The sequence below is a fragment of the Neophocaena asiaeorientalis genome, unplaced genomic scaffold (assembly GCF_003031525.2).
Source record: "Neophocaena asiaeorientalis asiaeorientalis breed wild unplaced genomic scaffold, Neophocaena_asiaeorientalis_V1.1 scaffold599, whole genome shotgun sequence".
Lineage (NCBI taxonomy): Eukaryota > Metazoa > Chordata > Mammalia > Artiodactyla > Phocoenidae > Neophocaena > Neophocaena asiaeorientalis.
In genome coordinates, this window is record NW_020173499.1 from 263,763 (window position 1) to 280,410 (window position 16,648).

At 49.5% G+C, this 16,648-nt stretch overlaps 2 protein-coding genes across 2 annotated transcripts; one reads left to right on the plus strand and one right to left on the minus strand.

The window, feature by feature from the left end:
* Position 1: 1 nt before the first annotated feature.
* On the plus strand, positions 2–4,167 carry SHROOM1 (shroom family member 1; the record flags this gene model as incomplete). The annotated part of the gene is made up of 7 exons (XM_024747628.1): positions 2–388; positions 480–535; positions 760–969; positions 1,170–1,742; positions 1,830–1,971; positions 2,052–2,324; positions 2,445–4,167. Coding segments are annotated over 7 exons (1,974 nt in total), but the record flags the coding sequence as incomplete, so codon positions are not given.
* A 4,107-nt stretch (positions 4,168–8,274) lies between these two features.
* On the minus strand, positions 8,275–11,501 carry SOWAHA (sosondowah ankyrin repeat domain family member A). The gene has a single exon (XM_024747626.1). The coding sequence runs from the start codon at positions 11,499–11,501 to the stop codon at positions 9,792–9,794; it is 1,710 nt and encodes a 569-aa protein (XP_024603394.1). The 3' UTR covers positions 8,275–9,791.
* Between the last annotated feature and the right edge of the window lie 5,147 nt (positions 11,502–16,648).

Sequence of the window (16,648 nt, forward strand, 5' to 3'; positions counted from 1 at the left end):
GCCGGCGCGCCCCGGGGCTCCCGCGCCGGTAACCGCCGGCAGGGGACGCCTCGCCAACCAGCAGCGGCAGTGGGGCTTCTCAGAGCCGGGAAAGCTGGATCGCGTGGGTCGGGGCGGTGGGTTGGCGGGGGAATGCTCGGGGGAGGCCTGCTCCAGCTCTGGCCTCGCCAGGCCGGAGCCCCAGGAATGGCATCAGCGGACGCTGGCAGAGTTCGAAGGTCACCAGATCAGATGGCTGCCTGCGACCCAGCCCCGAAGCATAGAGGACCCGAAACCCCGGTCCTTGAGGCTCAGCAATGCCTATAGGCCTGTTGGTCGGAGTCAGAGCGCTTCGGGGGAAGTCTTGTCCCCCTGGGGAAGTCCAGGAGGGGTCATGCCCATTGCCCAGGTATGGAAGATAGGGGCTGCAAGCTTGGCTTGGGGGCATCCAGAAGATTGAAAACTTGAGCAACATTTCATCCAACTGCTTGCCTTTCCAGGCTGTTCCCCAAGGAGCAGAAACCCCCAGACCATTGTTTCAGACCAAACTTTCCAGGTGAGAGACATGGACCACTCTGGGGACTGAAAGCTGGGGGGAGGCAGCTTTCATATCTCTTGCTCAAGAAAGAAGAGGGCCTCCCACTCACCCTCAGTTTGAGCCTTCTGTCTTTTGCAAACCACATCCCCTAATCCCACCCCCAACACCCTACTGTCTGTCTGGCGCAGAACCAGAATCTTCCTTCCTGGTCCCTGTGGTCAGTGTGGGGTCCCTGCTTCCAGGTTCCTGACTCAGAAGGAAGTTGCAGTGGTTTGTTCTGCAGAGGGCCCCCAGAGCAGTCCCTCTGACTGGGAGCATAGGGCCTCAGAGAACTGCATTGTGTCTGCCCGGCTCCCATCCCTTCCTGATGATGAAGTTTTCCTGGAAGAAGCCCCGCTGGTCAGAATGAGATCACCTGCAGACTCCCATGCTCCCCTGGGGCTCCCAAACAGGTGAATTTCCTCAGGCTTTCAAGCAGAGTGAGATACCCCTTTCCTACACACATCTACAAAATGCTGGAGGGGCAGGGAACCCTCTCCTGGCTGGTGGCTGGGAGCCAGAGGGGTGAGGGGGGGGAGGTGGATGGCCCTTGGAGGCCACCATTTATCTTTGGCCAGAGCTTTTACTGATTTAGTGTCTCTTCCACTTCTAGTGTCCATGCCTCTGACCGGCAGTATGGAGCTGGCTTGGGTCAGAGGGCTGACCAGGCTATAATCCCCTCAGAGCAGCCCCTCCATGAGCACCCAGAGACTGCAGGGGCGGATGACTGTTGGCAGGGGGTAAACGGTTCTGTGAGTGTCTCCAGGCCTACATGCTGTAGTCCCCCTGGGACTGCAAATGGTGACATTGCAACCTTTGACCCCACTGGACTGCTGACCACTGATACCCCCACAGCTGCAGAGACTGACCCTCTCAAACCTCTCCCATGTGATGCCCTGAGACCTCCAGGCAATGATACCCCGGGGCCTTCTGACCACACTGCCCTGGCTTGGGGCACTGGCCAGACTGGTTCCAGGTCAACATGGCCCAGTCCACGCCTCGAGGAGCTGGTTCAGGAGCTGGCCAGATTGGATCCCTCTCTGAGTGACACTCTCACCTCCTATCCCAGCCCAGAGCCATCCCTGGGCCTGCTGGATGGGCTGATTCCTTTAGCCGAGGTCTGGGCTGCAATGAGGCCAGCCTGTGGAGAGGCTGGAGAGGAAGCAGCTGGTACTTCTGCGTCAAGGTGAGTGAGGGTACCAGGGACTCAGGGGATTCTAAGCCCATGCAGCCTGGGGCAGGACGACCCAAGGAACTCTGGTTTTGTCCCCAGCTCTTACCTACTTAACTCCACCCAGCGCCTGCCAGCTTCTCAGGAGGAGACAAGGCCTGAAAACCTTACCACCCACGCTGTGCCTGACGAGCCATGCGGCCCGGGTCTCCCCGAGCCAAATAACAGCATCCAAGCCAAGAAAGTGAGTGTGACGGGGCTATTAGAGGCTGGGCTAAGTCAGGGCCCTGCCTCCAGACTGAGGTACCCACGCCCTCCCTGCAGGTGGAGCTGGCGGACCTCCTTCAAAAGACGCTAAGGGAGCTTCAGGCCGAGCAGGAGCAGCTGCAGGGAGCGGCCCAGGCTTGGGCCAGGCGCGGGGCTGCCCTGGAGGCCGCGGTCGGCCAGGCCTGTGCACCCCACGAGCTCGAGCGGTTCAGCCGGTTCATGGCCGACCTAGAGCGCGTGCTTGGCCTCCTGCTGCTGCTGGGCAGTCGCCTGGACCGCGTGCACCGCGCCCTGGCCCGGGCGGGCGCAGACGGCGACCCTGACGAGCAGGTAACCGGTTTGGGCTGGGGGAGGGCGGGGCGGTGAGGGGCCTGCGGGCTCCGGCTGGAAGCCTCCCGGGAGCGGCGGCACCCTCGCCCCGCTCACGGCGCCCTCGCCCCGCGGCTCCAGGCCTCTCTGCTGCAGCGACTGGGGCTCCTGCAGCGGCAGCAGGAAGACGCCAAGGAGTTGAAGCAGCATGTGGCACGCCGCGAGCGGGCCCTGCGCGAGGTGCTGGCGCGCGCACTTCCCGCCGACGAGCTGCGCACCTATCGCGCCCTGTTGGTCGGCAAGGCCGCTGTTCTGGCCCAGCAGCGCAGCCTGGACGAGCGGGTCCGCCTCCTTCAGGACCAACTGGACACAGTCAGGACCGACCTTGGCCGTCGTCCTGCGACTCCCAGGCCGGCCTGGCCCCCAGGCACCCGTCCTCCGGATAAACCGCCCTTCCCCCCTCCCCTCATCTAGCTACAGGGGGCTGGGGGTGAGGAGCATTGCCCCTGCCTCTCACCCACGTGATTGGGATGACGCTGGTTTATTCGGTGCTTTTCCCTTGGGGTGGGGAAGACCCAGGCCCGGCCTTCCTGGGGTACTTTTTCCAAGTGTTCTCATGTGGCCTTACCCAAGTCTTGCGGATTATTTGGTAATTAACTTATGAATTTTAAGGTTTGCAGTATTCCCCCTTTTCGGTCAGGGTTGGTTGGAGGGAGAGGAGACAAGTCAGAGGAGCATTTCAACTTAAGATGCAAAATGGCCATTTATTTCCCTCTCAATAAAAAATTGATGTGAGAAGTGTGCAGTATCACCTGGAGCCTGGCTTGGAGGAGGGATCTTGTTTGCAAACTACAGACACCTGCCAGACTAGAGCAGAGGAGAGATTTGTTGGAGGACATCACTCAGCCCTGGGGATCCCTAGAAAGACTGAAGAAACAGGCTTGAAAACTGGATGGGCCAAGCAGATGCCGTCACCAGTAGTCCCTAAATATTCTGGTGATTGCATTATTACCACGAAAGCCTAGGCCTGATTGGCTGAGGCCAGGTCTCTTTTGCTGGTTTTTACCCAAGCCCCCGACATGAGTAGTATAGTGGAAGTGGGGGACTGCCTCCCTTCAAGACAAGGGATAGGGAACTTCCCCAAATGGAAAATGGATTCAGATGCTTTGCTGCCTAAAAACCCTGATGAATGTCAAGTACACTTGGACATTTGGGGACATTCATTCCAGGACCCAGAAAGAACCTTCTTCCTCTTCCAATTATGTTGGATAATTGGATAAACTGAATTTATCCACCTTTCCTTTGGAGTCCCCACTAGGTCACCCAGGCTTAAGGAGGGCAGTTGGGGGGATGGGAGCTGAAGGTGAGTCATGGGGGACCTGGAGACCTATTATGGTGGGGGTGGCGCTGAGGAGTTGCAGAGGCAGCTTTTCTTGTGTTCTGGAGATGGCACTTTGGGGTTGGGCTAAGGTTGGGAGTTAAGGGCTAGAGTGGTATGAAACAGGACACACACTCCCCTCCGTGTGTCAGTCTTGTGTACATAGAATCAATATTCAGTTCTCAAATATACATTGAAAATCTGCCTTAGTATTTGTAGCTGCTAAGGCCAGGGACAAGAACATTGTTCATGTAAATGTTCAGTGTATTTTTGGAAGCTGGGCACATTAATAGGCATGTGTATGTGTATCTAAAGCCAACAGACCTCAAAGTGAGAAATCTCTGCTTCTGGGCTTGTTTTCTGATGCATATTGTCACTAAGTGCAACGGGTTGGGAACGTTAAATGGTCGTATTCATACCAAAAGCATTAGTTATAACAGTCGCGCTATTGAGCACAGAACAATGCTCACATTGTGCCTTTTTATAAAAAACATATGGGGCTCCTGCTGATTCTAACATTATGCTTTGCTTTTCTCCTTTGAACGCCGTGGGCGGGGCCTCCGCTCTAAGATCCGCTGCCTAGCAGGGCAGCTCGCTTCGAGACGCGTTCTGGATGGAATCTACTTATTTCTGGCTTTTGCCCTGTACAGTCCCCATTGCATTCTACCATTGTGATATACTTAGAAACACACTTAACGTCGTCCATTAGGCCAGTGGAAATTGTGTATTTCAGACAAAACACTCCCAGCCCAGGATGGGCATGAGAAGTAGCGTCTGCCATTGTCTGGTTAAACTGCACTTTGATTCTTTGCTGGTTTTTGCCATGGGGAAATACGAGGCTTCTGTGCTTGTCTCTACCAGATGGAGCGAGCCCACAAAAGTAGGGCCACAACTCCTGCGCCTGTCCTTCCATTTTGCCTCCGTCTCCTTCTTGCCCCAGTTTATCTCCCTTCCACACCCCGTTATTCCTTCAGAGGGCAAGAATGAGCTCAGCATAGGTGTTCTATATTGGCACTAAGACTAGGGGTGGGGTGGGGGCCAGTACCAGAAGTCCGGTGAATTCCACCCTCCTGGACACTGCCAGCAGAGGGCACTGTTTTCCGTATGATGAAAGCTTCTAGCCACGCTTTACCACCCGCAGCCTCCCCAGCTACCAGGCCCTCTGGGCTAGCCACAGGGACGTTGCCTTGTCCTTAGCAGTGTCCCTGTTGGACCTGAAGGCTGGGGCTAAGCCTTTGTGTCTGTCGGAAAGAAATCCTGGCCCGCCAGTTATGGGAAGGTTGGCTCCCTTTCTTTTGCCACTAGGCCTTCGTTCCAAAGTCGTTGGCTAATGAGGAGTGGGGAGGGGGAGGCTGGGGGTGTTGACCTCGAGGATCAGGATCAAAAAGAGCCTTACGTGGTTCCCCACGGTGGAAAAGAGGGTTTCTTGGGCCTCTGTTGGGGTTTCTGTCGGCACCTCCCCAAGCCGCCTGCGCCCGTCGCCGCCTGCTGGTCCCGCCCCCAGCCCTGAGGCCTGCAGCGCCCCGCCCCGATTGAGCAGAGCGCGGTTGTTGCCTGGCAACTGGCAGCCCCGGGGCCTCCCTCCTCTCCTACTCGCCTCATCCCGCCCCCCAGCCGTTCCTAATACGGATGTAATTAGTGCACTTTTTACCTTCTGACTGTAAATTGGAAACAGAGTAGGAAAGCAAGGTTCCGTGGTGCCCAAACCGACGCGCAGTCTGGCTGGAGCAGCCTGCTCCTCACACCAAGTACCTCGGCGAGCGGCTGGCGTGAACCTCAGGAATCCTCACGGGAACAAATTACCTTGCTGGTCAGTCACGTGTAATTCAGAAGCTTATGAGGACATTTAGGTCAAATGTGGTTGAGGACCGCAGAGACAAGAGGTGAAATGCTGTAAAGCAATCCTCCCAACGACCCCGTAGCGTTACTGTCACAGCCTAGCTACAGTTTAGACAGACAGTCATGATGGGTGTTTACCCGTTGTCTTTGAAACTTAAGTCAGCACTGACTTCTCACTAGGAGGACTTTTTCCTCCCCTTCTTGAGGAGAGGTCCAGACATCTCTCTCTCTCTCTCTCTCTCTCCCCTCCCTCTCTTACTGTCTCTTCCTTATTTCCTCCTTCCCACAGTAATATCTGAGGCCACCTCTGCTCCACAGGTTCAAGTCCAGAGGTGTGGCAGTTCTGGAAAGGTGACGCCAGCCACAGAGGTTCAAGGCATAAAGCTATCTGGAGAGCGACAGAGTCTATTTATTAAATCATTTTAAAAGGTCAAATAATTTCTTCCAGGAAAAGGCAAAGAAAAGGGAGGAAATATGGGTCCTGAGTAGGCCCAGCTTTAAAACTGTGTGTGGAGGGGTGCTTTCAGTCCAGAAAGCTGAATGACTGCTTGTTTAAGACTGGAAGTTGTGGGGGCGGGGATGCTAGAGGAATGTGTATTAAGAAAGGCATTGTGATATTTTAAATAAAGCGATATTTCCCTTTTGTAGGGAAACATTTTTCCTAGTAGAGTCAATGTTGTTGTTTGTATATACAAATACTAACATGGCAAAAGAATGGTGATCATGTAGAACAACGTCACGAATCAGAGATATTTGGTTTTGAAATGCAGCCAGATATCCCTTTGGGACCAACTCAGCACTCCTGGTAATATTTCAGGATGGTGTTGCAGTTCACAGACGACTTTACCTACTCATTCCCTGTGTTCCTTCCTGCCCACATCCTGTAGGATATGTACTGCCAGTTCCACAGGGAGGGAGATGGAGCTTGGAGACTTGGGTGACTTGCCTAAGGTCACTAAATGAATAAAGAGCTGAGATGAGACCACCTTGCTTTTCTGCAACAGGACACTGTAATGGAAAAGAGCAACAGGTGCCATCCTGACTGTGAGAGTTACTAGCTGTGAGGCCTGTACAAGTTACTTACAGTTTCTCTAAGCTTCAGTTTCCTCACTTTAAAAATCAAGACACTAACAGCGCATACCTTGTAAGGTGGTAGTTAATACCTGCAAAGTGTTTACAGCTGTGCCTGGCACTTAGTAAACACAGGTCATATGTGTGTCACCCATACCCTGGTCTCCATTAGGTAAGTAACACATGCTCAAGAACAGCCTCCAGGGACTTCCCTGGTGGTCCAGTGGGTAAGACTCCATGCTCCGAATGCAGGGGGCCCAGGTTCGATCCCTGGTCGGGGAGCTAGATCCCACATGCAGGCTGCAACTGAGACTCCGCATGCCACCACTAAAGATCCCACGTGCTGCAACTAAGACCCAGTGCAGCCAAAGTAAATTTTTATTTTTTTTAAAAAAAGAACAGCTTCCATCCTCCTTAGAGGAAATGTACAATTGTATTAAAAAGCTTGCTGTGGGGGCTTCCGTGGCTGGGCAGTGGTTAAGAATCTGCCGGCCAATGTAGGGGACACGGGTTCGAGCCCTGGTTGGGGGAGATCCCACATGCCCCGGAGCGGCTAAGCCCGTGCGCCACAACTACGGAAGCCTGCATGCCTAGAGCCCGTGCGCCACAACTACGGAAGTCTGCATGCCTGGAGCCCGTGCTCCTCAACAAGAGAAGCACTGCAATGAGAAGCCCGTGCACCGCAGTGAAAAAATAGCCCCCGCTCCCTGCAACTAGAGAAAGCCCGCGAGCAGCAACAAATACCCGGTGCAGCCAAACAATAAAAATTGGACATGACTCATGCACATCTACATCAGTGATTAACTCTTCCCCCATTAAGAGGAGTGATTCTCTTCCCTGTGATAATTTTAACCAGGTAAATTACCTTAACCAATGAACAACTATTTTTTTGTCAGTTGTTGGAAATATCCTTCCCCAGGTGTACCTCCTGTTAGTCAGATATTGTTCTTGAGAACTTTCCATATGCATATCAACTATAATTTCCTATTGACTTACAGTTTCAGAAAGTTTTAGCCTGCAAGGAAAAAGCAGTGGTTTCTAACACCTGAATTTTAGGCTTATTGATCCTAAACTCTTGCCAAATGTTTTTACTTCACTGGGCAGGCTTGCAGCACACCCTTCTGAAACACAAAGATTCTTCTGGCGGTTCAAGAACCCTCCTCTGATTTAAGTGTGCCGTAAACATTAGTTATTGTTATTACTACTTTGCTGGTTTACATTTTGTCTTTCTCAAAGCTGGTCATACCTGTGTGTGTGACCTTTGTTACCCGTCTCAGTCAAGCCTCTCTTTTACCATGAAAAATCTCTAATATTTTATCCTGTCCTAGACCTTCAGCTACTGAGATTGCTTTAATTATTGCCTCCTGTCTTTTTTTTTTTTTTTTTTTTTTGCAGAGGCAGAAGACTTTAATTTTCATTTTGAAATAATTTATGCAGCTTAGCTAGAGTTCCAAGCAAGGAAGGTGGGAGAGGTCAGATCCGGGCCTACATTTACCTACAGTTTTTGGCTACCATATCCATGTTTGGTTGACTCCTTTTTTTTTGCAGAGAAATCCAAATTCTTTCAATAGTAGAATGCTTGAAAGAGGCAGAAGGATGAGGAGAAAAGAAGTGAAAAGAAAAGCAAAATACAGTAGCAAGTGCTGTAGAATGTTTAAGGGAAGTGCATCATCACACAAGCAGGAACAAAATGGGAGACTTTATTTCATTGCTTAAATCAAAACAGTCCATGAAAGACTGCCTTAAATAATTTCAGAGGCCTCACTGATACACATATGGGAGGGGAACTCCAGTACCCTGTGCCCCAAAAACTATTTGGCATAACTAATGACATGCAAGCCCAATTTGCAAAAGCAGAGCATTATTACAATATGATATAAAAAGTTTGGTTGAGCAAATAGATTCCACATCTTTAAAATGGGAAAAGAGCCATTTTAATTACACTGTGTTGAACCTGAGAAATCTTGGCAATACTTAAAACCTTCTCAATTACAAATAGGAGCAAAGAGACAGATGAATCAAGCCACCCCTCTCTAAGGTCACTGAGCAAAGAGATTCTGCATCTGCTATTTTGGAATAAGTTGTTTGCTTTCAGATGGCTTTTTTAAATGGATATCACGTACCTTTTGCTTGTAAAGAACTTTCATATAAAATAGTTCCTCCTTAATTGTATCTGTTACTGTTTAACCAGTGATTTTTCTAGTGTTATGCTATGACTTTTTTTTCTTTGAATGTTCACTTTCTGCACTGAAAGGCTCAGCCGGATTTGAAAGCCACAGATTCAGAAACATGGCACAATGGTGCAATTCACAAATAAATCACACTTTAAAAAATTAACTATTCATGCCATATCAAAGTAGCCAGCCACCAGTGCCAAAGACACACGTTTATATTTCAGCATAAAGACAACCACAAATTAAAAGTATTTGCCAAAGTGTCTCTTCTTTTCTCTCATTGTTAAATCACTTTTACTCCCAAGATGTACTTGTTTTCTAATATTTAGCATTCTCAGTACAACTGAAACTAATTACATTCACAATGGTCACATTCTGTATTCAAGACTCTCTGGAATCTTGATTGCCTAAAATGAGGTAGATAACCATTCAAGGGTTTTGTTGGTTGGGACTAATTTCCTTTAGATCTTGATCATCTTTTTTTTTTAAATAGAATTCCAAAATATTTAGCAAAAGATTGAAAATGTCTGAGCATTTTGGAAAAATATACTTTGAAAAGGTTTTTTTATGAAAGTTGTTTTACCTCATTTCAATTTAAAAACAGGATAAAAGCATCAAATTACAAAAGCACTACATATCTTAAAGCTGACAGTCCATCATCACACAAAGCTCTAATTCTGGCTTGGGAGTATATAGATGCAGAGGCATCGGGTTAAATCATTCAGGGGCCAGACCAGCTGCTGCCCCTTAACCTTTGATCCTAAATTTCAGGTTTCCTCCAGAGTTCAATCCTGACTTCTGTAGTTCTTCATAGGAGGCTCTCACTGAGATCTTGGATCCCATCTCTGGAGAAAGATCAAGCTTCAGACAGAAGCTGGAGGCGTAGGCCCACTTGGGTGAAACAGGCTGCAGTGGACAAAGTTGGAAACAAGATGGAGCCGAAGGCTTTGGACCGCCGTCTTGGGCAGGCTTAGACGGTGAGAGGCAGGCCCGATTAGAGCAACTCAGCGGTAGCCTCAGGAACCGTCAGGTTGCTGGGGGTAGGCTGGGCACTAGACCAGCCAAGGGCCCCGGAGTGGGTCGACGGGAGATTTCTGAAAAGACCTGCAGACTACTGCGGGTTTTTGTCTTTTTACGAGGAGCCATGGGCGAGGCACCCAAGAATTTGCTTAAGGAGCCTGACTTCCTCATGCCTCGAGCCAGATCCTGGAGCATCAGGTCGTCGGCCAGGACGCCCAGAAACGCGCTGGTGGTGGAACCGAGGATTGTGGCGGCCACCTGAACCGGGCGCCGGGCCGCAAAACTGCCACTACCACCACCGGTCGCATCGGGCTCGGTAGAGCTTCGCAGGATGGGGTCGCCAAGTAGGCGGCGAAGCGCGTACGAGGCGCCGGACGGCAGGTACTGGTAAGCGCGCCGCCCGCTGTGGTCACGCACGTGCACCTGCGCACCCAGGCGGACCACCAGCAGCACCGCTGCATCCTCGTGGCCATGCAGAGCCGCCAGGTGCAGCGGCGTGTAGCCGCCGTGTGAGCGCGCGTTCACGTCGACCCGCGCGCCTCCACGCCGCGCGATCTCCACCAGCTGCTGCACCATCTCGAGGTCGCCACTCTTGGCGGCCCAATGCAGGGCCGTGAAACCTGACATGAAGTCGCGTTTGGCCGCCAGGCCGAGGTCGCGTAGCAGCAGCCCGTGCAGCTGGTGGGTCCAACGGCCGCCGGCAGCCCGCACTAGCCACTCGTGTTCGGCCGGCTCCAGGGGTACGGCGGACGGCGGCGGTGCGGCGGGCACCTCCTCGGTGTCCGGGCTCAGCAGGCGAGGGCCGGCGCGCGACAGGCGCCTCAGGTGCGGGGAGCGGCCGGGGCCCAGGCTGAGGCCCAGGACGGACTCCTCAACTGAGAGCCGCCGCCGCAGCAGCGGGGAGCTACGTGGGCTGGGCTCCTCCGACAGCTGCCGACGCAGGCCCTGCTCCTCCGCCCGGATCCGGAGCGCCGCGGGGCCCGGGACGCAGCGCACTGGTAGCATGCAGGGCTTTTGAGGCAGCGCGCGCGGAGGGGGTGGTGGCGGCCCTTTTGTCAGCCCAGGCGCAGGTTCCGGGTCTGGCGGTTCTGCATGGGGCAAAGCTGCCTCCGACGGTGCCATGGACCGTGGGGCCACGTCTGCAGAGAGTCCCTCGGAGGGCTGGGCCAGCTCAAAGGCTGTAATCTGGGGGTCCGAGGGCATCCCTGACTGCCGGGCTGGGACTAACAGCAGCCCCTTAGTCAGCTGAGTGGGCTCAGAGGCCGGAGCCCCGGGGGTGTCCTGTGGCTCTGATGGCGGAGCCGGGTCCTCAGGTGGTTCCACCGCCCTCTGCGCCGAGGCCAAGGATGGAGCCCCCGAAGCAGCGGTTTCCCCCTGTGAGACGGAGGTGATCTTCGACGGCGGGGCTGATGCCACCGGGGTGCTCGGGAAGCAGGAGGGAAGGGACTCTGGTCCCTCCCGGGGCCGCGGCTTCTTCCTCAGCACCACAAATTTGACGCCGTCGAGCTCCTTCACCACGGCCACGTCGTTGACAAACTGCTTGAAACGGTCCCTGCGGGCGGCGCGGCCGCGTGGGTCGCCGGCATCCAGCAGCGGCTTGAAGCGGCTCAGCAGCTCAGAGTTGCGCACCTTTCCGCCATTCTCCTGCAGAAAGCCCAGCACTGCCGCCTGGCTCACCCCGGCGGCCGCAGCGGCCGCGGCCGCGGCCAGCGCCATGGTCAGTCCGGTCCCGCAGGGGAGCCGGGGCCTCCCCCTCCCACCGACCAGCTGTTCCCGGTTGCTGGGCAGGTGGACGTCGCGGCGCCAGCTGGGACGCACTGGAGCCGGGGTTCCAGGAGTCACGTCCGCCTCGGCCAGGCTCACCTGATCGTTTTCAACGAGGCGTAACGGGCGTGTCCCTGAAGCTGGACCTCGGTCATGCCCGCGCCGCGGGGCCCAGGAGTCTCCTGGATAAAGGAGCTGGGGGCCGCGGCGCGCGCCCCCCGCCGCCGCCCCGCCGGGCTCCCAGTCTTCGGGGGTAGGTTTCAGCCTTTATATTCTGTCCAATGGGCGCTGGGCGCCATCCCCCGTGCGCGGTGCTCGCCTTACCGGTGACAGCTGCCACCAGGGACGCGGTGGGAGTGGGGGAGCGGAAATTCTCCACCCCCCCTCCCAACACGGGAATTAAAGGCGTAGTGCCAGGCTCGGCTCCGGGTTGCTAGGTGGGTGTGTTCCCCAGGGATGCCGCGGTCGACAGGCAAGGCAAGGATTTTTATTCCTTTTAGAGATATTTAACCACCACAAAATACCGGGCGATTGCTTAAAAGCAATAATTTATTTAAAGATCGTCAATACCTCTTGAATTGTTGATTGCGTTTCACAGAGGAAAACGGCTTCATGCAACTTGCAGTAAAGACAATTTGCTGTGCGTGGCAATGCATGTCACCCGAGGTTTAGAATTTTCTTATGATAAAATAATACATTTTCCAATTGAGTTTGGGGAATAAAACCACAGGAAAACATAAAGAAGGAAAGATATCACTTGATATCAGCATTAACATTTTGACTATTTTTCTTCTCCCTCCCCCATACACATGCATATACATGTTTATGCTTTAAAATACGAAAGTAAAATTGGAATCATGCTATGTTTTTAAAAGTTCACTTACTCCACAAGTGTTTGTTGCTCACCTAGTTTGTGCTAGTACTTTTTCAGACTGTGATACATCGATTAGCAAGACAGATAAAAACTCATGACCTAATGGAGCTCCCATAGTGGGCTGGGGGGAAGGTGAGGAGGGACAAAGAGAATTGATATGGTAATCTGAAAATGGTTTAATATGCTAGAGAAATACTATGGAAAAAATAAAGCAGAGTACAATAGATGGGCAGGTTGCAAGTTTGAACCCTGTGTTTAGGGGGTAGGACTCACTGTGAAGGCCACAATTAAGCAAGGACTTGAAGAGATCAGGGACTTAAGTAGCTACGTAGGAGAAGAAGCTTTTTCAGCAGAGGGACCAGCCAGGGCAAAGGTGGGATCAAGTTCTTAATTTACAAACACAGTACTACAAATATATAATCAGAGGCACCGTAGTACTTGAAGAGAGCGACTCTGGAATCTTGCTTTCTTGCACTTTCTTTTTAAATTAATTTTTATTGGCGTATAGTTGCTTCACAATGTTGTGTTAGTTTCTACTGTACAGCAAAGTGAATCAGCTATACATACACATATATCCCCTCTTTTCTGGATTTCCTTCCCATTTAGGTCACCACAGAGCACTGAGTAGGGTTCCCTGTGCTATACAGTAGGTTCTCATTAGTTATCTAGTTTATGCATAGTATCAGTAGTGTATATATGTCAATCCCAATCTCCCAATTCATCCCACCCAAAATGCCACCCTTGAGTCTTAGCTGTACATTGAGCTACTTGCTTGACCTCTCCGTGCCTCAATTTTCTTACCTGTGAAGGGGGAGAGTGACAATATTACTGTTGTTGTGAGGATTCTGTGAGAAAGTAAACATAAAGCACTTAGAACAATGCTTGGCCCACAGTAAACGTTCAAATTATTGTTGGTAGTATAGCCACTAATATTATTCTTACTCATTGAAAAAAAAAAAGAGAGAGAACGGTCTTCCCTGGTGGCGCAGTGGTTAAGTATCTTCCTGCCAATCCAGGAGACACGGATTTGAGACCTGCTCGGGGAAGATCCCACATGCTGCGGAGCAACTAAGCCCGCGAGCCACAACTACTGAGCCCGAGTGCCACAACTACTGAAGCCTGTGTGCCTAGAGCCCGTGCTCTGCAGCAAGAGAAGCCACCCAACGAGAAGGCTGTGCACCGCAATGAAGAGTAGCCCCCGCTCGCCGCAACTAGAGAAAAGCCTGCACGCAGCTACAAAGACCCAAAGCAGCCAAAAATAAAAATAAATTAATTAATTTATATTAAAAAAAAACAAAAAGAGAGAGAGAACATGTGAAAGGTCCCCCTCTCCCCAATCCCATTTCCTAGAGGTAATTTCTGTCTTTTTTTTTTTTTTTTTTGGCTGCATTGGGTCTTCATTGCTACTAGAAGCCCAATTTCTGTCTTCAGTTCTTTTTCCAGAATGCATTCAATTTAATCTTCTTTGTAACCTCGTTTTATACTATATTGTGAACATTTGCCCCAATGACAGTAACTAATTGTTTCTAGATTTTTTGATGATGGCCATTCTGAACGGTATGAGATGATATCTCATTGTAGTTTTGATTTGCATTTCTCTAATGATTAATGATGTTAAGCATTCTTTCATGTGTTTGTTGGCAATCTGTATATCTTCTTTGGAGAAATGTCTATTTAGGTCTTCTACCCAATCCAAAAATGGGCAGAAGACCTAAATAGACATTTCTCCAAAGTAATACACTTTAATTGTTTTCTTACATTTAATAGTCTACATTGTTTCTGGTTTTTAATTCTTACAGATGGTGTTGCTTATATATAAAACTTTGTGCATATTTCTGATTAATTCCTTAGGATAGAATCCTACAAGTAGAATTACTAGGTCAAAGGGAATTAATTATTTTTAAAACTCTTGGAAACTTTTTGCTAAGTTTTTTTCCAGAAAAGTTACAGCCCCATGAAATTCCCTTGTCTTTCCCTCACTGACACTGAGTAGTATCTTTTCGTTTGTCATTTTGAAAGTCAAAAAATTTGTATCTCTTTCTAATTTCCATTTATTTTATTACTAATGAAGTTAAACTTTTCCCCTCGTATTTATTGTCTTTGTTCTTTTGTCACTTGCCCTTTTCCCCATTTACCCATATTTTCTTGTTGATATGTAGTTATTAACCCTTTATTATACATGTTGTAAATATTTTCCCACTTTGTCGTTTGTCCTTTAATTTTGTTTTCTGATGACGCTTTCAATTTTAGACAACTAGTTTTTAATTGCAAATATTGTATCCTTTTAGCTTAAGAATATAAGTGAAAAATACGAAGGTACATCTCCCTTTTAAATATTTTTAGCATCAGTTTACCCTGTAGCATCAAGCAGTCTACAACAGAATGACAACAATGTCCTTGGGAAAAGTCCTTGTGTTTTTACCATAGAATTATAAATGTAATCAGCTATCATTTCTCTTTAAATATTACCCCTTCTTTAAACCCAGCTCAAATCCCACCCCTGTCAAGTCTTCTGCAACTGCCCCAGGTGTATCATCCTCTTCACTCTTCTGTAATTTATTTCAATGAACATCTATTGGCTATCTTTGGGTGCAAGGCAGTGAGCCAAGTCTTCTGGGAAGAAGACACAACCTTTCTTTGAACAGCTTACTGCTTAGTGGAGAGAAAAACACAACTAATTGTGTTATGTGTTCAAATGAAATGAATGCTCTATGTGCTTTCTAGCAGGTAGATTCTAAGAGAGGCACCTGGGAAAATCTTCAAGAGACAGGCTGTGAGAACAAGATAGGGGACAGCTTGGAAGTTGGACAGTGAAGGCTGAATTCAGGGTGAAGAGTGTCTAGTGTGTTTTCTATTTAGGGTATGTGTCAGAGACACAGAAGAAGATAATGTTTGAAAAGTAATCTGGGGTCGTGGATGGAAGACCTTATATGCTAGTTTGGACTTTATCCTGTTTGCGGTAGAATGCCATGGAAACCTTTCTTCTTTTTCCTTTTTAAAAAGTAGCTTTAATTATTTCCTGATTATAACATTAATAATGATGTTTTCCCAATTCCCAGTAGTTTCCAAAATATGGAAAGAACAGATCGCATGTTAGAGAGAACCACTCTTAATATTTTTTGGTTTATTCTCTGAGGTTTTCTATTTACATCCATAGATATATAAACAGCCATATATACCGTTCTACACAGGTAGGATTAGACCACTAATTGTTCCATAACCAATGCTCCCTTAGCCTGTTGTAACCAGTGCTGATGTGGTGAATGGGTGGAGGAGGGGGCTCTGGAGAGGTGATGACAGGGTCCCTGTGAGAGATGGTGAGGGTCATCCAGCTAGGGCAGAAAGACAGGGATGGGTGACAAAGAAGTTTCAGGAGGAGAACTTGCATTATATTGCCTGTTTTCATTTTTAAAGTCACATTTCCTTCGTTGCCATTTTCATGTCAATAGCTACTTTTTATATTTTATTTTCTTAGCTTTTTCAGGACAAATTGTTGGGTCCCTTGGAAAAATCATTTCCATGATCTCATAGGCAGTGGAGCCTCAATCAACTTGGAATTTTGTTACTGCCCCCTCTCTCCAAGGGGAAGAGGGAGAAGATTCCCCTGTTAAAGATCATTATTGATTTTTGTTTGAACTCATTCTGACAATGATCACTAAGAATAGGCAAGAGATTAAATACTTTGCTTGTACTGAATTGCTGGTAGGAGCAAAGTTTACTGACAATGCTTAACAGGCTTCAGGCTCTGAGCTATACAAAGAAATGTGCCCAAGGTCACAGTTAATAATTCGCTGAGCCCAAACTCGAACCCCAGCCTGTCTGATTCCAAAGCTCATGCTCATTCACTGTGCAAAACTGGATCACCGGTGCTTAAAACTGATGTCCTGTATGTTTAATAAATAAAGTAGGGAAGAAGTCGTCAAATAAAAATCTAGCTTAAACCTTTATGCTTGTGCATCTGAACGTACTCTGCTTTAATATTTTATATGATTAGTTTATAGTTTGAGGAGACATTAGGATGAGGATGCCAATGACATCCAGTTCCCCAGGCTGCTTTTAACTTTTGGTGCCCTGCTGCCAGTGAGGCCATCGAATCAATTCTTCCAGTGACCCAGAAGTTTGCCAGTAAACATTAGGAAAATCAAACGTAAAATGTATATTTATAGCAAGGGTAAAATTCTATAATGTGTTTTGAACATGGGGGAAATCAACAAAAACATTTTTT

Excerpts from the sequence above, each read along its gene's own strand:
- SOWAHA (XM_024747626.1), bottom strand. The coding sequence starts at position 11,501 with ATGGCGCTGGCCGCGGCCGCGGCCGCTGCGGCCGCCGGGGTGAGCCAG.